At 43.7% G+C, this 21,411-nt stretch overlaps 1 protein-coding gene across 1 annotated transcript in view; it reads right to left on the minus strand.

The window, feature by feature from the left end:
- Nucleotides 1–15,716: 15,716 nt before the first annotated feature.
- Nucleotides 15,717–21,411, minus strand: part of C1QTNF7 (C1q and TNF related 7) — a 227,725-nt gene continuing 222,030 nt past the window's right edge. The window contains exon 5 of the mRNA XM_085642398.1: nt 15,717–16,424. Within this exon, the coding sequence (XP_085498524.1) occupies nt 15,796–16,424 (629 nt within the window). The 3' untranslated portion in view covers nt 15,717–15,795. The remainder of the gene's footprint in view (nt 16,425–21,411) is intronic.

Here is a 21,411-nt window from a genome sequence, read left to right on the forward strand (position 1 = left end):
TACGCCACAACCGATCTATCTCAGTCTCTGTGGGGTGGGTCTCTCGGAGCATAACAACCTGTACTCCTCTGCAGTGGAGGTTTTTATTAACTCCATGTCGCTCTCAGGCTGAGCCCATCCCCCTGTTATTCCAGGACATAAATTTCAGGTGTGATCATTGGTTAGCCTCAGGGAGTTACATCATATCTCTTCGGACACATCCTCCCAATATCTCCCTTTTAAACCCCATCTTCCCCTCCTCCCACTGTGCGGTCTCTGTAAGCGTAATTTTTTTTCCAGAGTATAAAAAAGAAAGAAAAGTAAGAAAACGGAGCAGAAACAGCCCCTAACTGAGAATTCCCCACCCCAAGGGCAGCACGGCAACAGCTGGTCATCTAAACCAACCCCAAGAAACATGTTGTGAGTGAATGCCTCCCACTGTGAGCCTATAAGGGCCACTCTGTGAGGTGCGGGCCAAGAGGTTAAGTCAGTTACATACCATGTAGGCCCATCACAATCTATGCAAGCTAATTTGATTTTCCGGCATACAGCTAAATTCACCCAGGAGACAGCATTCCTATAAAATGCGTAAAACAACATGAGGCTTCCCCGGAATTTCTCCCAACCCTCTACTTCTCAGCCTTCTTTCACTTTTGGACCCCCAAGGCCCCCCTGTAAAAAATAGGATATCAAATCAGGTCATCTGCAGTCCGAGTCATAACCACCGGTAGTCTAATCTCATCGCCATGTGAGGACACAGAGTCAAACAGTATGGATTTTTGATCCGATGCAGTATCTGCCACTGAGGTCCTCTTGCATTCCTGTACAATTGGCAGAACTGCTTGCAGGGCTGCCTCTCACTCCAGTTTGTTCTGTGATGGACCTTTTTTGGGACTCCTTCGAATGTTCCGTGGTGGTCGCTTTCACACCCTCTGCCTGAGAGATGATGTTTGAGAGCATGTGTTAGGGAGGGTTGTTCCTGACTTGTAAGCCTCCAGCCAGGTCCAGGCGGATTTGAGGTCCTCATAGAAGTGTGTGGTGCCATTGAGTACAATCCAGAGTTTCGATGGAAACATCAATGAATAGTGGACTCCATTTTCGCGTAGGGCTCACTTGACTTCTACGAAGGACTATCGACTGACCTGCACTGCTGCTGTACAGTCTGGGAATATGGAGACCTTCCCACTATCCACCATATAGGAGTCTTCTGAGCGAGCATTTTGCAGGGTAATATCCCTGTCCCTGTAGTGAAGTAATCTGGCCACCACTGGGCTCAGGGGGTCAGACTGGAGCGAGCGGCCTCGCTGGTACTCGATGAGCTCTCTCCAATGTGTAGAAGGAGGTGAGTGAGCCACTCTTTGCAACCATTTCTCAAGATAGCCCACCATATCGCTTTTCTCAATTCCTTCCGCAGTCCAACCACCCTAATGCTGATACGTTCCTTTTCTGCCTTCCGCATCTTCTTCGCGCCGTTCAAAACTTTGTACCCTGTCCTGTAGATCTGCCAATTGATTCCCAAGCATTGTGCATTCGGGTCTGAGTTCAGTGATGAAAGTCTACACCTCATTGACTCACTTCTTTAGTTTGTGTTGCACTCGCCTGGAGCAGGTCGAGGTCCACCGACACCGTGCTAATGTATTTGTAGGGTGGTTTTGGTATCCTCTATGGCAGATAGGCTCTTATCCAGCTGGAGTTTCATGGGGTCCCCAGCTTGGGCGGTGTCATCCTACTCAGACACTGTACCCCTGTTGGGGTCTGGAGCCTCGAGCGGGATCCCCGATGGTTTAGACTGCGCCTTCCCCATCCATGCAGCAATAAGCAAGACACCGGCAACCAAGCCAGGTACTAAAGAATAAATTGACTCGCTATTGCGACCCATCGGGGAATGAGCTCCACCTCAGGTTTTCAAGGGAGTTCTGTTGTTAGAATCAATGCTGGCCGATCTTCAGTCTAGATGGCCTCCGGATTCGGAAGGAGGTCCAACAGCAAAGAGGGAATGAGAGGCTTCCTGTGTCCCCATCCCGTCTTCCCCACTTCTAGGGGGCTGCTGCAGAAAACATCCAGCTCAACACAATGGTGTCCGGGGCATCAAGGGTGTCCACTTAGGGCAGTTTCTACCCCCAAGATGACTCTCCACACCCCTCCACTCTCTCAGGTGGGCTCCCTCTCTCATCCTCGAGCCTCACCTAGTTCATTGGCTTAGCCGCTTCCCAAGAGGCTATTGCCATGCAAAGAGCCCAAAGCCTCCCCTTCAGGTCTGCTCTTTGCTTTCAATACATTTGGGGAGAGGAGATCCCCCTGCCAAATGTTGAAGCCTCTTCTCTCTTCTGTGGTTTCTCAGGATCTCCAGGCCCGGCTTCATTTTTGACAAACTCACCGCCGCTCCCCAGGGCTTATCACATGCATTCTTCCATTCAGCGGGCATTTCTGTGACTGCCAGACCTACCGATTCACAGTGCCACCATTCAGACTCCAGGGATAGGGGGGCACCTCAGGCCCAGCAGCCATGCTGCTCATGTAGTGATGGCTTGGGTCTGCCTCAGGCCTCAACCAGGCTGCTCTGCCATCGCCCTCACTTCTTGTTTCTGCCAGTACCAGGCTTTAGGAGGGGTTGAATAGGTGCTCCGTGTACCATGTGCAAGTTTGCACTTCCCGATCCGGGCCCTGGATTTTTTGTTTCCTTTGTCAAGCTCTAGCCAAAGTCTTCATGTTAGAAATTAGCTTATTACTTGACAGGGGTAAGAACCCAACTCAAGTATTAATCACAATGCTTGTCAGGGCGAACCACTAAAGTCACTTATTAAACCTAAACTCAACCCCCTGGTAGCTATGGCACAGAGCAGAGAGGCTTAATTTATAGGCAATGTGTAAAGTATTTATGCAGCGGAAAGGCAGTAACAAAGTCAAAATGCAAAACAATACGCATCCCAAATTAGAAAATGAATTAAAGAATAAAGGACATTTTAATAAACGAAATGACACCAAAAGGATAACATTCCAATTAGGGAATCGGAGATACGAATTTCTAAACTTTAAGTAGAAATAGCGCAAAGAAGCACAAAGTGCCAATGATAATTTATGGTCGCAGTAGAACAGGACCTAGGCGCAATTTAATTATGACCGCGATGGAGTGCAAATCAGATACTCTCACAAGGATTGTCCTGGGCAAAGATTGTACCTTCTGACTTTAGTCCTTTAAGTTCCAATCCACCACAGCAGAACACTTCTAAACCCCTCGGGACTCTTGGTGAGGCACTTAGAGACTCACCGAGTGTCAGGCAGAGTACCATCAAGGCCCAGTTGCCACAGATCAGCTGGGTAGTCGCAGGGAGACCTCTTGGAGCTTGTTGCATCTCTGTAGCTTGAACAGGAAGTCAGGCTTATGACTATTGGCGTCCACTTCTTTGTCCTGTGTTCAAAAGGGAGAACAGGCCCAGTCTTTTAGGCTTGTCTCAGGTCCCAGACAGCAAGTTCAGCCCTATTCTGTTCTTCCACAGCTCCAGGAGTGTTTGCCTGAAGTGGGTGCCTGAAGGTTCCACATTTATGCATGGTGTGAAGAGTGTACTATGGTAATCCTAGTGTCCTCCCACATCTAACACTAAAATTCGGTTTTATGCAGTCCATGTAACCCCAACAAACCCAGAGACAGAAGTCTGGTGAAACCAAAGCTGAGCTTTCAGTAAATAGACAGTGGATGCATACAAAGTGTTTTAACATTTCCCCCAAATGTTATATGTAAGACCCCTGAAGACGTGTCAAGCAGGATGTGACATTCAAGCAGGATTTGACACTCTAATGTCAAAGAGAATGTTCACAGCCTAACTCTGATGGTCGCTCTAAACCAGTTATGGGGAAGCTCTCCATCCCACTGGGTTTGGTGCCTGGCTGACTAGAAGGGAATAAAAAAAGAAAGGAGTAGGTGTGAGCTGCTTCTTCCTGTGACATGCGAGGCTCATTTGAAGTGCACCATGGGCATGTGCACAGGACCCAGGTCCTCCTGTCAAGGGAAGGACAAACCACCCCACACCGAAGGCCCATTGTCCCTGTTCTGGGAGCAGTTCATACCACACCGAAGGGAAGCCATTAAACTGCCTTGTGACAACTGAATACTTACAGAAAGTCCCTGGAGGCTTTAGGCAGTTAAAAAGTTAGTTTTCTAAAGTAACTTTTCTGTAATAGTTAAACAAAATTTGACTTTACCATTAAACTTGCTTTTGTTTAAGTATTAAACAGCCATTTAAATATTTCACTAGCTGTTACAAAATCTAAAATTAGCGTTATATGGTGTTATAATGCATTACAGTGTTTCTATATGGAAGTAGACAGCCAAGCTACAGTGATCATAGCTGTGAGGTGCTAACCTCTATAATAAAATGTTTAGCAGTAACCTATCCATCTACTCCTTCTAAATATCATGCCTTAGTGGGCAGCAAGGCTTACATAGGGGTAACATAAATATTTACAAAGGGGGTTTCAGGCCTATCAAAAGCGATTATTTTGACAAGTTGAATTTGCAGTTTAAACCTATAACACCAACCTACTGGTGGCTGGTGGCAGGTCTGCAGTTATGTTTGAATTCCTGCTTTTTGAGTCCCTACAGCAGGTAATGGAAAGCCAATTACTTGAGCCTTGAGCCTTGAAGAGTAGTTCTAGTCCCTGGTCACCAGCAACAGGAAGTAGTCCTCATATCTTATTTCATCCAGGCTTCAGGCAGAGTCCTCCTCATGAATATTCTGAGGAGATGGTGCTGAATTGCCATTTGTATCCTAAGTATTAACCAGTTATTGAAGAATTTTCTACACCTAATCCTGGTTGTTTCCTTGCAGAATTCCCACCTTCTTTTTCAGGACTTTCTTTTCCGGTTCACTGAAAACTTTCCCAGAATCCTTCATCCAAGAGGAACTTAGCCTTCTACCAGCTGCAGAAGCCTTGTCCTTTCTTCAAGCTATTACCCTAAGGAGATGAGGTGTTCACCCTTCTGTCAGGGCTACAAGATTTCCTTCCTGGTATGGAAATTGTCAGAAAGTCTAGGATGGCTCTGAGAATAAATGGCTAGACTTCGTGTTAACCCATTTGGACTCTTCTATCTGGAGGCATGTCAAGAGGGATGGCTTAACTCTTACATTTTGGTGGTGCAGGGAGTGAAATTCTAAACTTTCTCACACTGAGCACATCTCCCGGAAGGAAAGGCAGCCTGTCCACGCAGATTGGGGATGAACATGTAATAATCATAGTTAGGTACAGAGATACTGGTGGAAATTACTAATTCCTGCGTCCAGAATCTTCACACCTTACTATGTCTAACTCTGAATCAGGTCCTTATTGTTAACATGTGATGTATAACATTGCTTTGTTTGCAAATGCCCTCCCTCATAATCTTACTGACTATAGCATTAAATTGAAAAATAAACTTTGTGATCCATGATGCAGTATTAGATAGATTGGTAATACTAGGAAGAAATATGCTGCAAGAGTTTTCTGCAGCCTCACAGTGCAGGATGCAACAGTGATCCGGAGGAGGGGTTCACCCCAAATTTGACTAGAAGCCTCTTGACCCTATTTCTCTTTTCTCTGCCCATGAGAAGTTATATTGGTATGGTGGAGCATGGGGCCGATTCAGTATGTACTATTGATATGAAATTGCTTACTTTAATGCATGTTTATTTATTGGTTATTTGTTTAGTAGAATAAAACCTATGAAAAATAACGATTGGCCTCTTGATTCCGATGAGGCTGGTAACAGCAGTTATCAGCCCTATTAGAATTATGATCCTTTACTTTCACCCAGAGATTTTGTCTGCTGTAAATAACTACAATGAATCAACAAGCTTGTACAATGGTTTGCCAAAGCACTACCAGTAACACATCTGCATCGCTGCATCAAGTTGCAGACTATTATTGAAGCAACGGACCTTGCAGCACCACCCTGCCTTCTGCAAGGCTGTAGAAGCAGCTGTATTTCCAAAACATATGATTGTTATAAATTCACCACGCGTGGGATATTGCTGGAAATTGTTGCAGGCGAATATTAGAAGAGTCATTGAGTCTCATGAAGAGTTGGTTTTAAATGAGTTTGTCTGTTTATCTTCCAAGGAACATTCACATGTAACTGGTTGTCTCTAAACGCATATTAGAAGAATTTGTATTGAGTGCACATTATTGCTCTCATTGCACAACTTTAGTTTATGTGTTTATGCATTTCACTGCACTCTAAATCTCAAGCATTTCACTGCACTCTACCTCTTATGTATTGTATTGCACCATAACTCTAACTCACATGATTATGAGTTGCTGTTAATGCATTATAGTAATAGTGTCATCCAGTAATAGGTTCTGTCCTTATAATAGATTTTTAAAAGTCCTTCTTCGGGGACTATAATTCCTGTCAATTTATTTTTGTAAAATGTTTCTCTGCATTATTGTGGTTTGCTATAAAAAAGCTTCAATGCAAATTTTATTTTTAACCTGCAATAGCGTCATGTAATACGCTAACATCTCCGAGACTTGGTCCAGTGTACTAATAGAGTATAGAAACCTTAGAAATTCACTTAAAAACCAAAGGTTACAGGAACGTTACAGTTAGGTTCAGATTTTACTCAAACAAAATCATAGAAAATAGGCAGTTAGAGTTGTATCAAGTAACTATAACTCGTGCTCCAAGGTAACTATAACTCATGCCCTTGCCATGCACTGCTAATTACGGCACATATAACATCACTCATGACATCTTCTATGACATCATTAATAATGAAAACATTGATGAGAAAACTGTATGAGTTTTAGGAAACTTAGGGCACGAGTTATAGTTACTAGAGATAACTATAGCTATGGTTTTGTGTGTGTAAAATCTGAACCAAACTATAAGTTCTAATGTCCCTGTAACCTTTGTTTTTTCAGTGAATATATATATATGTATGTATATATATATATATATATATATATATATATATATATATATATATATATATATATATATATATATATATATATATATATATATATATATATATATACATATAAATATATATATCTCTTCAAGGTACATAGATATGGAGTTAAGAATAGTAAATCTATACTTAACTATTTGCACTTATCTGCTTGACATTAATGGTCCCTTTTTTGCTTGACACTATATCGTGTCCGCTCGATATATTCGGTACCAATATTGTGTTTCCTAAAATTCAACTTCATGGAACATTTCCTATAAACCTTGGTCCCCTGTTCCTTCTCCACCTTCCTGTAGTTTGGGGTCACCAAAGAGTTAAGAGGCCAGTGCTGCATGTGATATATACATCATATAGATTTTTTTATTGGTATAAGTGAGGTCTTTCTCACAGATGGGCTTTGAGCGCATCAAAGACTATAAGAACAAAGAAGGCACATTTTATCCAGCCCTTGGTGAACCCTTAAGCGTGGCTACACTAATTCTTCTTAAGATATGTACTTCTCTAATGATTGGTAAGATCAAATGCAAAAACGTATTCTGTGCTTATTCTAGTTGTGTTTTACTCAGTTATGCTCTAAATTCATTGCTGAGCATGTCTGAGGGTACGAAATATATAATACCATATTTTCTCATCCTTGTATTAATACAAAATTCACTGATGATTGAATGCAGTCCCATTCATTTCCTTAATAGTTTGTGTTTCTTTATTGTTTTCATGATTAAATTACCCAGAGCCCGGCAAACTTATGTTTTGATGAGAATTATAATTACATGTAAAAGATCACGTCACCGCATTTGCCTCAAGACTAATTTGAAGCACAACATTGGTATTGGATCAGACTATATTTCACTAGGATTAGTTATGCCGGTATGGGTGGATAATGTCAGGGTTCACGCCAAAGAGTCAAGACCCGGTCTTGTGGATGGAATGTCTCTCCCAAATGGCTACACCCAAGAGCCACTAGATACGTAAGAAGGAGTGAGGCTAGTACAAACCCTCCTGTGATAGCACAACTGACTAGTTTGTTTCTACCCTGTGACAAAGTGATAGATCCTTTGGTGTGCACCTTAATGAAGGCGGAAAAAGACGATGAGCAGTGGTTAGCGATAATAAAAAGGCGGGTCACATTATTGCACTTCAAGAAACATGGGATACGTTGAATTATTTTGTTGTGGCTGGTTTTGCCCATATTTTAAATCTGCATCCGCATCAGCCGCAGGAAGAGCTAAGGGCGGCTTGCTTACCCTAATCTCACTTAAATTGTCATGCACCGTCAAGGGTCTGCCCAGCTCCTCTCCACATCTGCTAGCAGTAGAATTACTTCCCAAGTAGTGTAACTCTGGTGATCGTAAATTTCTATAATTCATTTTGTAGGGATTATGACAGTGAACTTTTAAACGATCTCGAAAGTTTTTAGAGGATCTTGCACAGGAGAGACACACTCCCTACGAAACAATTATAATGGGGGATTTTAATGTACACTGTTGTCAATTAAAATGTTTGTTAGATGGGGAGACTCATGAAGAGTTACCACCTGTGGCCCATTTTGAACATTCTATCCAAGGCGTCCGGCTAGAAAGCTTATTAGCAACTAATATTTTATATTGTCTAGAGTCTGGAGAGGAAGCAGAGGTAATGCCATCATTTTTTGGGAGAGGGAGCAGTTCAACTATAGATTATGTTGTAATATCAGCTCCTCTATACCAACATATGTGGGAAGTCAAGGCGACCCAAACTGGTTTTAGTGATCATAATCCCATCATTGCTGAAACCAAAGGTCTAATTATTTTCCGGGGTGCGGAATTAAAAACCTTCGCAAATGGGGATTTTTGGTCAACGGACCAGGATCTGAAAATAAGATGGGTGAAAATGGTCCCCGAGCTCTTTTTAGCAGAGTTATATACCGAGGGCAAAGAGGACATTGAGCAATGCCTTAACGCACACAGCGAGCCCAAAGAAGTATTAGAGGCCTATCACAAATTAACAAAGCTAATTGGTAAAAAGTTAACAGGCAAACAAATCTTGGCAGGTACAAAGGAGGCTAAGTGGTTTAATGCCGATTGCTCTAAAGCTTACAAAGCCCTTATGGTCGCATTAAAGTTTACCTAGAGATCCCGAGTTGATTAAAAGTAGAAGGAAGGCATATGATTTGGCTTTAAAACTAAGGAAGTCTGCTTTAAAGGAACAGGCATGGGAGGAATTAACACAGGTGAGTGCACAATCCGATAGTGAAATATTCTGGAAGGTAGTAAATAGCCCCTTTTTTAAAGGTAATAACAGGACAAGAACAGAGTGCGTAATTCCAGCCGACCGGTGGGTTAGTCACTTTGAACAGATATACGCAGAGGTTGTGACAAAACAAACAGGCTCCTTCTGGGTACCGAGTGCTGTACCACTCGTTTTAGGGTTGGAGGTAAAAGAGGTACAGAAAGCGATTGATGTTATGTCTGCACGGAAAGCCCCTGGCCCCATGGGATACCCGTGAACCTCTATAAATCAGGCGCTTGTACATGGGCAAAAATTTTAACCAAGTTGTTCAATGCGGCCACAAGGGTAGGTCAACCCCATTCATGGTCAATGGCGGTGATTTTGCCAATTTATAAAAAAGGTGCTAAGGAGGATCCTGCCTGTTATCGTCCGATTTCCCTGTTGGACTCTGCAGCTAAAATAATGGGCAAAGTAATTTTAGATCGACTAAGCATTTGGCTGGAAGAAAAAGATGTGTTGTCTGAACTACAATTTGGTTTCCGCAAGGGCAGGGGTACAGTGGAGAAATGTATGAACCTACTCACGATTACTAACAAATATACGCTAGCCAAAAAAGGGCATTTTTTTGTGGCTTTTATGGATTTAACGTCTGCTTTTGACAGGGTAAACAGGTCAAAGCTATGGCAATTGCCACTTGAAACAGGGATGGATAGGAATCTAGTATGCTTCTTGCACTGGTCCCATCTTAATTTGTCTGCCTCTGTAAGGTATAACGAGAATGGCTCCCTAACTAAAGCCTGGAAGGTAGAACGAGGGTTGAGGCAGGGGTGCATTCTTTTATTTTTTTATTTGTATTTTTTTATTTTTTAAAACTCTTTTTATTATAAGAACTTCGACAACACGGCATAAGTTCACAGAGATACAAAATAGGCAGTGGCATATACAAGGAGTCATCAGTACACAATATAATATTACAGTTGGACTCACGGGGAGGGGGAAATATCCTGTTCACTCTGTCGGGGGGGGGGCACAAATCTCGCCTCGGTACATGTTCCAGGGGGTCCACACCTTAGACCACTTCCGGGGGCATCCCCTCGCAATGTAAACAGATTTTTCACGGTGCATGCACCAATCAAGGTCCCGTTTCCAGTCTGCGATTTTAGGTGCCTGCGGGGCCCCCCAATGTTGTGCAATATTACGTTTAGCGATCATACAGGCGAGCGTGACCCATTGTATGGCGTAGGCATTGAGGTCCGTGGGCTCCCAGATATTCAGGATACACCTGGGAGCCTCAGGTCGGATCTCCACCTCCAAGACATCACTAAGAATCGAATGTATCCTATGCCAGTACTTCTGAATTATCCCACAGTGCCATATGATGTGCATATAAATACCTGGTTGGGCGCAACCCCGTCTGCAGGACCCATCAGCTTGTTTCCCCATGTGTACCAGTTGCGGCCCAGTGAGATATGTTCTGTGCAAAATTTTGAGTTGCACTAGGCGGAGTCTTGCTGATATTGCGACTGTTTTAGGGGACGAGACCGCTGTCTGCCACCCCTCGTCATCTAAATCTATACCATCCCCCGCCCATCGTTCTCTCAGTAGGGTGAGGGGGTCGTGCATGTTGTTGATCAGCTTTTTGTATGTCAGAGATATGGCCCGCTCGGGCAGATATCCATCAAGGAGTCTATCCTCCAGGGGGGTGCTAGCAGGTGGTGGGGTGTCCCTTGGCAGAGCGGTCTTCAGTGCATGTCGGACCTGGAGGTATCGGAATCGCTCCGTGTCTGCAAGTGAGTATTGGGTCTGCATGGGCATCAAACGGTTTTATTCCCCCCGCCTCCCAAAGGGGCAGGGGTGCATTCTTGTACCGGTTTTATTCACACTTTATATAAATAAGTTAGGGGCACTGCTATCAAACTCATGTTTAGACATCCCAAGAGTAGGTTCTAAATCAATTCCAGCACTTTTATATGCAGATGATGCAGTTTTACTTGCCAGGAATCCGATTGCTCTGAAATCTTTAGTTAATACTTTTATTGATTTTATGGTAGCTCTTGACCTTGCGATCAATTTTAGCAAATCTCATATAATGTCACTTAGTAATCTAAAAAGAGGGAAAAAAAAACCTTCTAAGTAAAGGAGGAGTACTAACCAATGTACAAACATACACATATTTAGGAGTGGTATTTGATTAAAATGGCACCTGGGTGGCGCAGCGTGCTTCAAAGAAAAACGTTTTGGCAAGAGCAGCTGGAGCCTCACTGGATTTTGCTAGAATATTAGGGAGCAAACCCATACCACCATTGCTGCCGATCTATAATGAGAAATGTGTCGCTATGACAGTATATGGTAGTTTGGTGTGGGGCTATAAGGAATGTAATGAACTTCAAGGAGTTGAAAATAAACCACTACGTGAACTCCTAGCTGCTCCTTCTAGCATTCCAGCTTTTATGGTACATGAGGAATTAAGGCAGGGCTACATTACAGACAATATTGCTGTAGCACCCTTGATATGGTGGCTAAAAATTTGGTCCAGAGATAAGCCAAATCTAAACCAAACTATTTTAGAGGACTGCATGATGTTAGATAGAGTTGCAGATATCCCCTGGTTAAAATATGTCAATCATCTCTTGGGCAACCAGAGCTATTTAATCAGCCAAGAACGCTGCACCCTGAAGATGTGAAAGCTATACAAATTCAATTTTTGATGAGGAGACCTCTGGATGGGGAAGTAACTGAACTTAAGAAACCTACATGCAGACATTTTATGATTATAAGTCCTGGAAATTTAAATCAACCTTACTGGTCTTTTGTTAATAATTTACATCATCGTTTTCTTTTATCCAGATTTAAATTTAATTGTATCCACTGGTCCCTTACTGTACCTAAAGGTTTCTCAAAGTTAGGAACCCTTCAACCATGTACATGTGATAACTTTTCTGACCAAGACCTGTTGCACTTTATGTTTTTCTGTGGTTTTTAGGTCTCGCCTAATCAGTGCGCAAGCGCTGCCTAGGAGTGACCTCTTGGAATCGGTCTGCACTTTTTGGAAAACTCGTGCATGTACTGCACTGTTTCCAATGAGCGCTTGTGCATGTACGGCATCCACATTGCGGGAGTGAGCAGCTTCGCCATCTGTTTCCAATTATCGCGCCGTGCTTGTTAATTGGAAACAGATGGCGCTGCAAGGTAGATGCCGTACATGCACGAGTGCTTTCACTTTCTTGCCGGCTCTTTGCTTCGTCCTACCAATGGCTCCTTCCTCCTGTCGCCTCCCCTGTTCTCACTCCTGTTGATACAGTTTGCGAGCAGGGAAGTCGGGATTCAGAACAAGTTTTGTTGTTTAAAAAAACGCACAGTTCAGCGACTAGATGAGTATAGGTACAGTTAGCTAATCAGTTAACGTTGAAAAACGTGGAATTACTTTTATTTAATACATACCCGATTTTGAGAAGATTATATTTTCTTGACGGGTCCACTTGACCGTTTGCAGGTGCGCATACCCCTACCCAGCACTCAATGCCTTACAAAGCCATATTACTGCGCCCAGCCCGATTTCGCAGGTGTTAGTGCTCCCTGGATCACAGCCACCCTTCAAACAACCACATGCAAGCCAGACTTCACGCATAAACAGAACAAACATGACCCAATTTAATACTCTCGCCTCAGTGTTTAAAAATCTGGTTACCTCCGTTACGTCAATAAGTGATGGCAAGTCAAGTCAATAAGGAACCTAGTTTACACTTATTGACAGGCTAAGAGGCGGAAGTAGGAGGACCCTAGCCATTGTATTTGTAGGTGAAGTCTGCGATTGGTTAAAAATGATCCGCCCCAGAAAATTAGTTTCCTTGCTGCTTTTGCACGAACGTCATCACAACTCGGAAGTGATTGTCCAACTACACATGAACCGGCACTCATGCCGTTCTGTTTGTGGTTCACGCTGTCACCAGTGGAGAAGGGGACCCTTAGACAGAATAGCACTGGAGAGATGGGTCAGCAAACAGAATTGGCCAGTGGAATGGATTGGTCAGTCTTGACGCGCATATCCAGCTGAAAGAGGGGTCACACTACGGCCAACAGCAGCTTGTGAGTTGACATGGTAAAGCAGTAACAAAGCTGAATTCAGAATAGGGCACCCTTGAATCATGTTACAGCTTACTCAGGAAATGGGCCACCTGATAGCTGCGTTGTGAACTTCTATGGCAGAAATGTTTTGTGAAACAGAATAAGTTCAATGGAACGCATGATTTTTCTGTGAAAAATATATTTTTGAATTTTGATTTGAGTTTTATATATAATCTTTACTAGCGCTCCATTGCTCATATTGCCATCAGGTCTTTTGATAGTGACAAGACGGATTTCGCTGTCAGAGAATTTGCAGTATAAATGGAGTGTGTGCCTGTTGACTGTATTGAGATTGGTCGGTTGTGCGCACGTAATGTGAAGTTATTTGCATTTACATTCTCAGTCTGCCATTATATGTAAAACGCGGCAGAAGCAAGCATGCATTCCAGAATTACACTGCATGACCCAGTGTGTAGTAATTGAATAGCTATCCCTAGCGGCACATGACCCAGCATAATATGCTGCATGACTAAACACTTATAAGATACCAAAGGCGAGACCTATTGGCTATGCCAATGCTTGTTACATTGAGCTGCAAGCTAAACATATCCTACCACTTTTTAGAGATTGCTATTTTGCACAAGAAAGACCAGCATTGAATTATTTACAAATGCTTTCTTCCCCACTGATTTGTTATGGGGTCGCAAGCTTCTTATAAGGGGCAATTCGTAAGAGGAAAAATATGGGTTGATAATAGCAATGGCTTGGGCCTATTTGAATATGTTTTTTTAATATGGATACATTTTGCCTGGGTTTTTTCATTTAATTTGTGGTGTAGTTTTAAAACCAAAATGTATGTGGTCTTTTATGTGAAATTTACTTTTATGGCCAGTACGTGGCCGAATAAAGTTTCTATCGACTTGAGTGAGGTTGGAGAGAAGTCTGTGCCTTAATTGGTCTGTCAAAATATCCAGGATAGTAATTCCAAAACTCCACTGAACATTTTAAATCATTGTGTGCTATATTTATTGATATTTTTCAAAAGCTTCAGCCGACAAGTATTTCACCCAAGGCCGGCAGGCCAAGGCTTTTTCAAGGCAAAATTCTTGTCTGTGGTCATGTAATTAGAAGATCTCTGTTTTCTAGAATTGTTTCTGCGCTCCCGAAGTTTCCAAAGGTATTGAAAAATGTCAATAAATACAGCACGCAATGCTTTGAAAAGTTCAGTGGATTTTTGGAATTACTATCCTGGATATTTTTGCAGACCAATTAAGGCACAGACTTCTCTCTAACCTCACTTATAATATTTCACTTTTATATCGCTCAAAACTGAATGACAAAAATCATAGGTATTTTGTTGAAAGCACCTTTCAGTAAACTTAATGGGTGACTGTGACTTTGACTAAGAACTCACGCGCTGCAGTGCAGCAGCCATATTGCTGTGCGGCTCTGCATTGCATGAAAGGGAGAGAGCAGGACAGCACCATGTCTACTAAGATATTGAGATGCTGCTCTCTCCCCATGCACTGGCACACTTTAGGCTGCCATGCCATAGTGCAAGGGTGTCTGTGTGATGTCTAGAATATGTTTTGTAGTATCAGGGACTTTTCCTGTACAAAATACTATGCTTAGCCTTAGTTTAAAACATTTACAAGTATGAATGTGTACATCACAGCACACATGCAAAGTTAGAAAAGCTTCGAAACAAATATATTTTCCCCAAATTTTACTCCTGCCCTGAGGAGGCATACATTTTTCATGCAAAGTCCTGCCTATTGTTTTTAGTAGATAGGTCTTCGCATCAAAATCTGTTGTTGGTCGCCGGAAAACATCACTGTACCACCCACTTGCCCACTTAATGCAAATTAGCACAAAGTATTATAAAATGCTACTTTGTACTACGTTAGGGCGGGTACTTTCAATGCAAATCAAGACTTGCCCTGGAAAATACATCCCAATTCAAGCCTTTTTACCAGTTTGTAATGCTTTTCCTAACACTGCGCCGGGTACAATTAAGCTCCTTTCAAAATAAATACAATATCCTTTGATGCTTTTTGTCTTAATGTCAGTTGGGCAAACTCAACCCGAACGTACCAGTTGCATTACAGATGGGCACATTCTTTTTTTTAGGCACAGGGAGATTAAGTTATTTGTACAGATTTACAGGATGTTTGAACCTCCTGCCAGAGTGAACCTGGTTCCCCAGCTTCAAAGTCAGCAGCTCTAGCTGTTAAGCCACATCCTCTTCCCTGGATAGCCATGGTCTCACAGTAATCCACCACAGAAATATAATTCCACTACAGACACCACTAAATATATATCCTTTTGATACATTTGTCCATTCATATTGTGAATCCATTGTTCTCTTTAAAAAATAGATTGCCTTTAGGTCATTAACAACATTATTATTATGTTTTTCATTCTTATTCAGCAAACTCTTCTTCTTTGCAATATCTGCTCCCTTGGTTAAACTTGAAGTCACCTGGTAAGATAGAATTGCTCCTGTTCTAGCAGAAGTAGAAAACATATGCTGTATTTAATAGTATCTGCACTATGTACATACTCAACAGAAGTAAAGCCTTGCTCTACAGCGAGGCTAGTCGTCATTTCCGTAGAGAGTCTCCAAATATTCATAGTCGGGATAAAGCAGAAATCCAGAAAACAAACTGTCGGACCAGCCTGGGTCTGAAAAGAGGCCATTTTGGTCTGGGTAGAAGATTTCCAGCCACACCTCATCCTTTGGTTTCAGGTACATTACAGTCGACCCTGATGCAACATCGTGGTTACCGGTGTTTGCATCGAATGTCTTGATTCGGTACTCCTTGTTGTGCACCAAACTGATAGCGAGATGCTTGTTAGCAATTGTGATTTCATAAGAGAAATAATAAATCCCTGGAATAGCACAAACAAACTTCCCAGTGGATGGGTCATAATGGTCTCCCTCACTGAACAGGACCTTATTGAAGATAATTGGCACATTTTCTTCTGGGTAGCTAGTGGTAATTCCAACAGAAAATGCAGATTTAAGGACAACATTTCCACATTTGCAGATCCCCGGTGTGCCTGGCTCTCCTCTCTGTCCTCGGTCTCCCTTAGGTCCCGGGGGCCCAGTGGATCCAGTTGCTCCTTTGTCGCCACTTGCACCTGCAGGTCCCTGTTTGCCAGTTTCTCCTTGGTCGCCTTTCTCTCCAGCCATGCCCAATGGCCCCGTCTTGCCTCTCAAGCCTTTAAACAATGAAGATACATTTTGTTAAGAAACTGTGCACTTCCTTTTCTATCAATTGTAAAATAGATTATTTGTGTACAATCTAAGCAACTCTACAACAAAAGCCAGCATTTCTATATATCAATTTGTTGTTGAAGGACATGTATTCTAGAATTTAGTTCCTGCAAATTACTGACTGTTGCTCAGCATTTTTTGTTCCTTCTTAGAGGAATGCCCTAATGCTTTTTTATAAAAACGTTTTCACAGCTAATGCTAGGGAAACTATTCTCTCTTTTTTAGGCTTAAAATTAGGCAATGTTTTTATCTATTCTTCGAATCTATGGGAAATAACAAACAAGAGGTCCTAAATATTACAGCACTTCCAGTGATGTCAATGGAGCTATCAAAGACCGCAATTAAACCTGAATGTCCGGACCTAACTTAGATTTGTTATATACCAAGCTTAGCAGTAATGTACCCATACATTTCCAGAGCTAAGATGTGCTTACTCATGAAAAAGAGGTTCTATTAGCCACAACGTATTTTCCCATAACCAAGCATGCCTTACGCCTGTGAATAAATACTGAAGTCACACATATGCCTGGAGAACACAGCAACCCAGAAGAAGCTTTATAAATCAGGCAACGTGTTTTTTACATAGAGGAAGAAATTGAACTGTGGTCCACTGTTAGAAATGGGATCTTTGGTTGGCTAAGGCTTGCGCCAAACCCAGGCAGAGACCACCACTCTAGTCAGGGCAAGGGAGTTACACGCCAAAGATAACCCCTGCTCACCCCCTTGTTAGCTTGGCACGAGCAGTCAGGCTTATCCTGGAGGCCATATGTAAAGCGTTTGCGCAAGCACACAGCAACAACATCCCAGGCCCACCACAAAAGAAACTCCACACAAGGTTATATCAAAAATAGCCTTTGTATTCTCATAACACATTAGAATAGTAATCACATAATATACATTGTACCACCTGGCACTATGTAATACCTACAAGGGATTATATACACCCGATAGGCCCAACTGGACCATCACAAAGTGAACTTAGTAAAAGTAGGACATCACATACACATATAATCAGTAATCACTGGTAACCACTGTACTCAGCATCCTCCTGTAACATAAACCACATAATGCACAGTATCACATTTAGGCGTGAATTACATTTTGCGCCAACCTCACCAGCATAAACACATTATGGAATCATCTTACAAGTCTAAACGCATCAGACCCTAACCTACTAAGCATAACTCACAATAGGGGTAAAACTCACAGTAGGAAATAACCTCACCAGCATAATTACATTACGCACATAATCTCATCCCCAAACGCATTTAGAGGCATGAATCACAGTCGAGAATCACATTTCCTAACATCACATAAATCACATTAGGGCCTGGCACCCTACAAATCTAACAGTCCCCCTGACCAACTGGTCTTCTCAAAGGGGCTCGAATGCCCTATGTCCATAGTGTCGGGGCACGCTGCCAATGCTGCCAATGCAGCGGAGTTCAAAAGTGGCAGTTGACGCTAATTGCCGTGCAGCTGTGAAAGTACTGGGACAGAGGAGTGAATCTCACTCCTGTCTCCTTAAGCATTCCCCCAAAGAAATGATGGCCTAAATGTTGCAGCTGGCACTAAGAACTGCGCAGCTGTGAAACTGAACGTGGGCCGGGGCACTCAATGTGCCCTCTGAACAAAGTGTGAAACGTTGCAGCTGTCCGTGCTGGTGTGGTGCAGTTGGGGGTCAAGGCATAATGAGCCCTGGCACGACTTTGCCCTCGGGCCCCACCGGGCTCTCTAAATAAAATCACCCCCTCGGTGTAGCTGCCCTCTGCAAGCAGGGCAGCTGGGATAAACAGTGAAGGGGCCCTGGCACATCTGTGCCCTCAGGGCCCCACTGGTGCACTTCAACCAAATGTGCCCCAATGTTGGAGCGGCCCCTATGAGGCGGGGGCCGCTCAGAAAAGTGGCACCGAAACTGTATCTCGATTTGCACCACCTTCCTGAAGCCCTCACTCACCGGTTTGCAGGCTCCCGGAGGGTGCAGCATTACTCGAGTCGCTCTCTCGCTCCAGCGGCCAGTCACAAAGAAGGCTGCGGGGCAGGGAGAGCCCTCGGGACTCCGGTCGGCTCCTCTCTTCACCCGGGCCCCCTCTTGGGAGCCGGGACTTCTCCCTCCAGATGTGCGAGGCTCTCCCAGGCTTACGGGAGCCCCACGCTGACTTCCGGCCGCCTGTAGGCGGCTCCGCCCACAACCAGGCAACAGCACCTGTCTTCCGGGTCACTCTGATAGCGGCCCAGAGAGAATTTCAAAAGCGGCTCGGGCCGCGGCGGTGATCTCCTTTCGGCCAGTCCGATGCGGTGTGGGCACCCGCTCGGTAATAAAAGAATAAGTGGGGTGGGCACCCGCCACTCTCCTCCATCAAAATAAGTGGGGTGGGCACCCGCCTAAAAATAAAAGTATAAGCGGGGTGGGCACCCGCAATTCAGGCACCACAGGGGAATCCCTACAACGGGCATTCCCTCTACTCAGACGGCAGCTCAGTGCTGCGGAGCATACACGCTCCTCTTCTTGGGCAAAGCTGGAGTCCCCCCGTCTGGGGCACCAGCAATAAATGTATAGCGCTCACAAGGCGCCAGAATCACAAAAGGTCCTGCATTCAAAAAGAAGGGATTCAAGCAAGAGTTCCTCCAGGTTCAGGAGGCATAACTGGGCCCAGGGAGACCAGCACACAGGGCCCTCCAGCAGGGAGGTAAGCCCCCATGGCGGTTCCTCCTGGGCCCCAGCAGCAGCCAGCCCCCAAGTTAGGAACAGCACAGCATCAGGAAAGAGAAGCACCTCATGGGGTCACAGCCCCTATACTTATACCCAGAATTCCTTTATCTGTAGTGCAGGGCATGGGGAAAACAGATGCAACTGGTTCAGTGGGGAACTGGAGCCCTTTGTCAGGTGGGGGCTAGGTGATCAGACACACCACAGGGGGTAGAGCCAGCATTCACTAGGGCAGGCACCATCCTATTCAGAGTCAGGGGATTACCCTCCCACTACTCTCAGCCTAGATGTCCTACTCAGCCCAGCGCTGACTCATCCTGCCCCTCCTAGAGCCACACACAACTCCCAGCTCCTGTCACTCACAAGCTAGACATGCAATTCACATCAGGCAGGCAGACACATAGCACACAGAAATGCCAACTTCTAAAAGTGGTATTTCTCCACCAGTCGTCATAAATCTGCGCACACCATTGCGCAGCATTTATTCTCACGAGTTCATACATACTAAACTCGACCCTGCGCTCCTCTCATACCAGGAATTACCATGGACACACTTATCCCCAATGCATTCCTATGGGAGGGCAGGCCATCTTCACCAAATGTGCACAGAGAGAGCACGCACTTTACACTGGACCACAGTGCTAAAGTGCCCAGAGGCCTAAAACCACCAACACTATGTCAGACTTTAAGGAAAACTGTTTAGGGGTGAACCTGCCAAAAAGGCCAAGTCCAACATCCACCTTCTCTTTCAGTTGACTTAAACATATATTTCCTCATAACTTCAGCTTGTCCCATTCTTCAGAAGTTATAAGTAAATACGGGACATATTAACAAAGGCCAGTGATAATTATCGCTGGCCCCACATAGCGGTAGAAATATTATCGCCGGCTATCGCTGAAAATTATCGCCATGATAACACTATATTAACAATACATAGCGCTATGGCGATAATATTTCAGTGATAGCTGTGTTTACCATGGAGCATCGCTGGTTTTCCAGCGATGTTCCATGGAAAACAGCAATAACATTGCTGATACAACCCTGTGGTTGTATCAGCATAATCCACCTACCATTATTAGTATGCCTTAGTCTGGAATTTAACAGACGTTAATTTCCAGCGTTAAGGCCGAGGTAGCGCGATTTATTTTATTGCTGCACCTCCTTGTTAATATCGCGAAGCTGCCTTTGCGATATTTTCATGTGCTGCTTTCACAGCCACGCCTTCTTTGCCTCTCATTAGCGATGCGAGGCGAGGCTGTGAAAAAACAGGCTCTATATCAAAGAAACACGCGCTAGCATGTCCTTGATGATATTGCGATATAATTATCGCCGCTTATCGCCCGAAAACGGACGCTAAAGCGGCGATAATTATATCGCCAGCCCTTGCTAATATGCCCCTACATTTTTTAGATACACTTTTATTAGTATTCTTGTAAAATTAAGCATTTTCAAGCACCATTACAAGACACAATCATTCATCTATAGGTTGTAAAGGGTACTATAATCCGGGACATAACACTTTTATTCTATATTCAACTTTTTAAAAGAATAAAGTACATCACATTTTCAAGACCTATCACAAATTTAAATGGCTTTTTTCATTGCAACGTTTACCTGTTCCTTCAATTAATTATTAGGCCTGGGCGGTAAATTTCGTTCCGCTTGCGGAATTTGCGATATTTTGACATTTTCGCATTACGCGGAGAGCGTGAAAATGTCAAAACTTTCGCAACCTGCCGCGAAACGGACGTTTTTTCTTGTTCGCGCTTTAAAAATGCATTCCTGCGCGCGCGGTCGCAACTTACCGGGTCCCTGCATTCGCCGACGAGTTTTCCTATCCATTTGCGCACGCCACAAGATGTTGGATTGTTGATAGCCGGTCGAGCTATCCCACGAGAGTTTGCGATCGCGAACACGTCATTGCGATCGCGAACAGGAAATAAGCATCTCGAGCAAGATGGCCGCGCCCATTAGCGATCGCATGGGCAAGTTGGAGATATATTTTCCCGTGAGCACGCAAAAACACATCGCGAACGGGCGGGAAAAGCAATCTCCGCATCTTCGCGAAAGTTTCGCATGCTCGCGGAGATTTTGCGCAATTTCGTGATAATTTTCGAAAGCCAATTACGCAAATTTCGCCCACCCTTATAAATTATGGCTCAATAAAAGGGATTGCTGACCATTTTTTTTTAAAATCTGAGATATTTAATTCAACATATAGC

This window comes from Triturus cristatus, chromosome 2_2 (assembly GCF_964204655.1).
Source record: "Triturus cristatus chromosome 2_2, aTriCri1.1, whole genome shotgun sequence".
Taxonomy (NCBI): Eukaryota; Metazoa; Chordata; class Amphibia; order Caudata; family Salamandridae; genus Triturus; species Triturus cristatus.